General features: G+C 46.6%; 1 protein-coding gene across 1 annotated transcript in view; it reads left to right on the top strand.

The window, feature by feature from the left end:
• Positions 1-729: 729 nt before the first annotated feature.
• Positions 730-7348, top strand: part of LOC143026374 (uncharacterized) — a gene marked incomplete at its 5' end in the record, with an annotated part of 7572 nt that continues 953 nt past the window's right edge. Inside the window, 3 exon segments of the mRNA XM_076186642.1 lie at positions 730-1338; positions 2421-3245; positions 5470-7348. The exon segment at positions 5470-7348 is cut by the window's right edge and continues 953 nt beyond it. Coding sequence (XP_076042757.1) covers positions 730-1338; positions 2421-3245; positions 5470-5568 — 1533 coding nt within the window. The 3' untranslated portion in view covers positions 5569-7348.

The following is a 7348-nucleotide window of genomic DNA, read 5'->3' as shown; positions in this document are numbered from 1 at the left end:
AGGCTCGACAGCTCAGTCGGGAGGGCGATAGCTTCGTGATTTCACGAGCCCGGTTCGAATCCGGGGACGACAGTCGGAATTATTTGATCGACATCACCGTCACTGGTGATTCTATTCAGGATTAATAATAGTATTAATAATAATAATAATAATAGTAATAATAATAATAATAATAATAATAATAATAATAATAATAATAATAATAATAATAATAATAATAATAATAATAATGATGATGTTATTAGTAGTAATAGTGATAATGATGACGTTTTCCTTGTACTCTTTGTATCAAATTACGTGCAGTTCCCTCTGCCTTGTCCTTGTAGCCTACAAGTCCTCAAAGCCTTGTTCTCTTTTCTGCACTTCGCGTCTAATTCCATTTGTTGGATCACCTCGTCCTCGTAGTCTGCAAATTGGTTTAGATGACTTTGTGGATGGGAATGATAGATGGTAATGGGCATGGAACTGCCTAGTGTAGGGCTTATGTTCTATTACAGTCTCCCCCATTTTTATGTTCTGTTCTTTTGCAGTCTCCTCCATTCCTATGTTCTTCCGTTCTCTTGCAGTCTCTCCCATTCTTATGTTCTTCCGTTCTCTTGCAGTCTCTCCCATTCTTATGTTCCCTTGAAGTCTCACCCATTCCTACGTTCTTCCGTTCTCTTGCAGTCTCCCCATTCTTACGTTCTTCTATTCTTAAATCCTGATGCCTTTGGTCTCCCTCTCCTACAGATGTGGCCGAGGGTGCGTTGGCTCATGTGGACTGGAGTCCTGCTCATGACGACGGCCGCAGCCTCCTACGGACCCCCTAGGAAGATCATCAGCAACCCTTTTATCCAGAAGTACTGCAAGAATGGAGTTTGCCCCACAAACGCCGAGCAGACCTCGGGCTGTCCGAGTGGTGGTTCCTGTGGAGGGAGCCCCAGCACCCCAGTAACGACAGGCCCGGCCAAGAAGTACTGGTGGATGGGTGAGGACTCCCCATTCAGGCTCCCTGTCGGACACCAGATCACCCACCAGGAATCCTCCTGTGGGTCGAGTGGTTGCACGGCCACGATCACTACTTGTGGAGGCGCCGGGTGCCCCCCGAAAAGCAGCAACCCGTTCTTGGCACCCCAGACGCCCTCAAGCCAGGGGTCACCACTACCACCAAACCCCGGGTCGTCGATTGTGACGCGCCTTCCCAGCAACCCGGTGGCCCCCCCTCTGGCGAGCATGATGCCCATGGGACAGTGCCCCAGGGCTTTCGTCTGCGTCCACTGGCAGCTGTGCCAAAACGGCTACGTCATCACTGACGGCTCAGGAAACATCGACAAAACCCTCAGGGAGATCCCGGCACAGGTAAGGGGCGGGGGAGGGGGGTTATTCATTACGTTGTCCTTACGGACACCACCTGGTCCAGAACTACACATATAGATCTCTCAATGTTGGGGACATTCAAAAGAGCATCGCTACACATTCAGTGCGATGCAAAGTGACGCCAAAGACGAATCCATTAGTAACAGGCTACTCGTAAATGAAGCAGTACAAGTGGCTTCATGAAATACAGGTGGAGACTTTACCGGACAAGGAATTTGATGTGTGTTGTAGCGCTATAATACTGTCGTGTTTTGGTCATGAAATTATGCTTTAGAACACTTCACACACCGACAAACTTACCAACCCTGCCGAGACTCCCAATTCGAAAATCTTTGGCCCCACAGTAACGATATTTATTTGAGTTTGTGTACATCGGCTCTCTGATCATTGAATTCGTTTTATTAACAAAATCGTATCAATGAAAACTAAGAATACAATTGCATCGATTGGATCGGGTTTTGTTTGTTCACAGTGGTAATGCAAAAGGTCTTTATTTTATGAAACATTGGATTAATCATTCTGAAAAAGTAATAGACATAATTTTTGTTGTCAGCTCTGATTTGCAGAGTTGTCAGTTAGTTATTTCTTAATCGTTTGTGTTTGCGTGGAAATGTGTATAAGATGAAAATCTTCTATACAAGAAGATATTTAGAAGTCGTAGTATTTTTTCGATTTGTAGTACAGACTGAACAAACAATATGAAAAATTCTCTCTCTCTCTCTCTCCTTCTCTCTCTCTCTCTCTCTCTCTCTCTCTCTCTCTCTCTCTCTCTCTCTCTATATATATATATATATATATATATATATATATATATTTATATATATGTACATATATATATATATGTATATATATATATATATATATATATGTATGTATATATCGCTCTCTCTCTCTCTCTCTCTCTCTATACACACACACACACACACACACACACACACACACACACACACACACACACACACACACACATATATATATATATATATATATATATATATATATATATATATATACATACATGTTATTCCCATTGCACCCCACTATATTCCATGCCCTTCTTTCAGGTGTCTAGCCAGTTGACGGGCTGTGGGGCAGAGATGTTCTGCTGCCAGATTCCTTCGTATAACCCGCCTTCGACTGGGACCCCGATACGGACCCCGACTCTTTCCATCAACGTCGAACCGCCAAGCCAACCTTCGCCGCCTTCGGAGACGCCCCCACGACAGCCAGCTACCCCTGTGCTCTCCAAGCCCTCCCCGGCGCCCATACCCCGCCCACAGCGCCCTCTGCTTCCCGTGCTCTCGGGGCCCGTCTCCACGCCCAGCCAACAATCCCCAACGCCCTCGAATCCCAGGTCGACGCCCCTGCAGCCGGATAGCCTCACGACCCCGCAGCGCCCTAGTTCGCCCGCCAGGTCCCCGTCGGTGGTGTCCACCCCGGCGCGGCCGGCCACCGTCAGACCTAATGGCCCGAGGCCCCAGCCCACCTTCATCAACCAGGCCAGCCCACTTGCACCCACCAACCCCGTGGGCCTCCCATCGCCTCCTCGGGGCACCCAGCTCCGCCCGCAGCCGAACCTTCCTCCGCGGCCCGTAGTCCGACCGACCATCGCCCCTGCCCGGCAGCCTTCCGGCCCCGGGCCTGCCCAGGGGATCCTCAGCAACCCCCTGGGGCTTGTGTCTCCCCCGAGCCCTCAGCCCATGGGGATGCCCGGCATGGGGATGCCCATGGGCACGATGGCCGCAGCGCCCCCCTCCCTCGGGGGGACGTGCAGCGCGGGGACCTACTGTGTCGCTAGGAACCAGTGCAACCCTTACACAGGGTTCATCATCAACGACCCTAATCAGCTCATGGCCGTCTGGAGGGACGCGCCCACCGTCCCTGAACTAGTGAGTACCGACCCCGACCCTCCCGACTCCCCGACTCCCCGATTCACTGTTCCATGGCATGCATGTACCATATCATATCATACCATACCATACCATACCATACCATACCATACCATACCATACCATACTATACTATGACATATCATACCATATAACACGCTATACCAAACCATACCATACCATACCATACCATACCATACCATACCATACCATACCATACCATACCATACCATACCATACCATATCATACCATACCATACCATACCACACTGGACGCCTGTTAGGCTATAGGCTGTTGCCATGATCTGTTCCTTCACGAGTAGAAGATCGTTACTTTGCCGGCTCTACGTCGGATTCTGTCGTCTGCTGGATTCCGTCTGTCCGTCGGGGACGTCCGTTTGTCGTTGAGTTCCGCATCGCACTTCGCCTTTCGGTAGGGTTCCGTCGAGTTTCGTCGGGTCCCGTCGGATTTCGTTAGATTCTGTCAGAGTCCGTCAGGTTTCGTCGGGTTCTATCGGGTTTTGTCAGGCTCCGTCGGGTTCTCTCGGGTTCCGTCGGGTTCTCTCGGGTTCCGTCGGGTTCCGTCGGGTTCTGTCGGGTTCCGTCGACTTCTGTCGGGTTCCGTCAGGTTCCGTCGGGTTCCGTAAGGTTCCGTCGGGTTCCGTGGTTCCGTCAAGTTCCGTCAGGTTCCGTCAGGTTCCGTCGGGTTCCGTTAGGTTCCGTCGGGTTCCGTCAGGTTCCGTCGGGTTCCGTCAGGTTCCGTCGGGTTCTGTCAGATTTCGTCGGATTCCGTCAGGTTCCGTCGGGGTCTGTCGGGTTCCGTCAGATTTCGTCAGAATCCGTCAGATTTCGTCGGATTCAGTTGGGTTTCGTCGGGTTCTGTCAGATTTTGTCAGATTCCGTCAGATTCCATCGGTTTCCGTCGGATTCTATTAGGTTCCGTCGGTTTCCATCGGGTTTTGTCAGGTTCCGTCGGATTGTCAGGACTTCTCATCAGGCGAAACCGACTCTTGTTTACCTCTTCAGCACACAGACATATTTACTAGATTTTTTTTTACAACGCCGGAAGTTCCTTGGCCCCAGAGACCATTGGGAAATAGCATTACATAAACGAAGAATTTGTGACTCCGAGAACAACCGACGATGTGCAGGGACGGCCTAAGACGCTCAGCGGACAGCAAGCGGTTGGAACGCAGGAGGCGTGCAAGAATGCGAAGAGAACCAACTGGATTCCTGGAGGGGGAAGGCCATGACCTTGGCCTTCATGAAATTGTTTGAGCTTTCCATGACCAAATCCTAACATAAGAACATAAGAATTGGGGAGACTGCAAGGGACCATAAGGCCTACACCATGCAGATTCTATTTTCACCATGTCAACGCCTCTCGTCTGGCAAGAAATAAGCATAGCTACTAGTTAGCATAGATTATAGAATTATCAATATCGAGATAGCATGTAGTATAGAGGACGTGGAGATAGATCATCTTTGGCAGAGTGAGTGTGGTGCAAAATCAGTCCATTTTTTGTTTTGCTCTGGCTCCATAGCATCCAAATGAGCTTCTATTTCATAGATCTTGTCGTGGACACCTGAACATAACCTATGACTTACCAAAAACATACAAATACTTTTTTTCAGTGTTCATTGTTGTGTTGATAAAATTGTGTTTATAGAATCTAAATTGTTCTGATGTAAGTGAAGAACAGTAATCCCTCCCCTACCCGAACGAATTGGGTCACCGTGTTCGGATATGCGAGGTGAAATTATTCACACACACACACACACACACACACACACACACACACACACACACACACACACACACACACACACACACACACACACACACACACACACACACACACACACACACACACACACACACACACACACACACACACACACACACACACACACACACACACACACACACACACACACACACACACACACACACATGCACACACACAGTACCCGCTCCGAACTGCAGTGCTAAATTTTCAAATCTGGAGGAATAAAATCAGTATACATGTTCGGATAATGACGACTCATATAATGGCAGCTCGGTTATTGGAGGGGTTACTGTATAAAGAAACATTCGTTACATAATGAAAAAGGTCCGCAACAGTACTCATGTACTCATTTATACTTATATGCGTACTTAGGTATTTTCTTTTTGTATATGTACACACACACTCATGTACTCTATTTTTTCTATCCCTTTCAGCCCTGCTTCATCCCAGGCGGATTTGGCATCCAAGATGGCATATGCTGTCAACAATCGCATCCTCGCCCTGGCATGAACGGAATGCCTGGCGCCGACTAGATCGACTTTACATCCTCCAGAAAAGTCTTCCGCTAACTCCGGCGCCAGAGTCTTGGCATCTAGGAGTCTGCGGCTGGCGGACACAGGACTACTGGCATCTAAGATTCGTTTAGTGAGAGTCTTGCAATCCTAAAGTCTTGGTACGGACACAAGAATTTTTATTATCAGAGTTTAACTCGAGGACCTTGGCATCCAAGACCTTGGCACCGAAGTCTTGGCGTCGACGCCAGAGCCTCGGGACACCAGTCTTGACACCCGAGTCTTGACGACGACGCCAGTCTTGCCATCCAAGAAGCTTGACACAGACACTAGTCTTGGCATCTGAGAGTCTTGGCGCCGGCGTCAGAATCTCATCATCCAAGTCTTAATGCAGACGCCAGTCTTGGCATTCAAGGACTTAACGCAAGAATCTTGGCACCAGAGAGTCTTAGTGCTGGCGCCTGCGTCAGACTCTTGGCATTCGAGAATCTATGGCTACAGGAGATCTGCGTCTATGCTCGATTGTCACGTTTCCAGAAGAACCTACGTCCATACTTCGCAAAGTCTGAAGAACGAAATGACCAAGGAAGCTTTTGGTTCATGACGTGGCTGGCTGAACACATGTTGGGTGACTCCGCTTGTAGAACGTTATTGGCTACCTATCTCGCCTTCTCTGTACGAAAAAAAAAAATGTACCGGGCATCTAATGCTTGGAACAATACCTAGTCCAGAGGCTAGAGAGTATGAATCCCGAGCTGATCATTGCCACTTTTCTTCTATGTTAGTGATTAAAAAATAAAATTTACCTACTGAAATGTGTGATAATAGGCGGGATGTCTATACTCAATGTATAGCACCAGCAGAGGTACTTGGGCCTGCTGTTTTATATATATTGTTGTTTATTCCTTGATTGTTATTCGTTATATATGTAAAAAATATCTTGACCGGTGAAGGCAAAGTGATTATAGAAATGTATGAACCCTCCAAACGTGTGACGTAATATAGAGATTGACGATTAAATTCAGTCAAAAGTTCCTTCCTTGGCCTGAAAGGGGTTTTAATTCCTCAAGAATCTCATTACTCCAAGGCTTTGCTAGCTTTCAGCTAAGTTAATTCGTCTATTGATAATCGGTTCAATATCTATAAAGTACGTCTTTTTGCTGGAAAGGAAGGATCAAATGAATACAGAGAACTATCAGAAACTAGAATGCGCAGGAAGTCTGTCACATATGAATACACAGAAACAAACAAAATCTCCCATAAAAGAGAATTAGATAAATAGTGGGGTAAAAAGATCAATATAGATAAATAAATAAGTAAATAAAAAAGAAAAAGAGGAGAAAACGGGAGTGTTTTTCACACCATTGGCTGCGACTTCAAGAACGAACAACTCTGGTAACATCACATAACTGCAATGTCGACTGATGTCCGAATTCTTTGTGTCTGGCTTAAGTTTACACGAAACATTTCGTTATTACTACGAATACAGGTCGTAACTACGCAAACATTTCTTAACTTTTTGAGTATTTTACACATGTTCATATACAGCAGTTTCTCTCACATATAACTAAAATCAACTTTTGTAAACAAAATTGTATTTGTACATTTTTATACGCAATAGCCCCATCTATATGTAATTAATGTGATATTTTGTAAAGAAAACTATTACTGGAATGACAACAAAGATATACTGTAATCCCTCCCATGAACCACCATTATCCGAACATGAGTTATTTTACCTCGATTATCCAAACATCTCCCAAATTCGAACTCTTTCTCGTCCAATCAGTTCGGATACGAG

Source organism: Oratosquilla oratoria, chromosome 6, assembly GCF_046742065.1.
Source record: "Oratosquilla oratoria isolate Oo_2021 chromosome 6, ASM4674206v1, whole genome shotgun sequence".
Lineage (NCBI taxonomy): Eukaryota > Metazoa > Arthropoda > Malacostraca > Stomatopoda > Squillidae > Oratosquilla > Oratosquilla oratoria.
The sequence above is the reverse complement of the archived record's forward strand: the minus strand, read 5'-3'. Positions and strand labels throughout refer to the sequence as shown.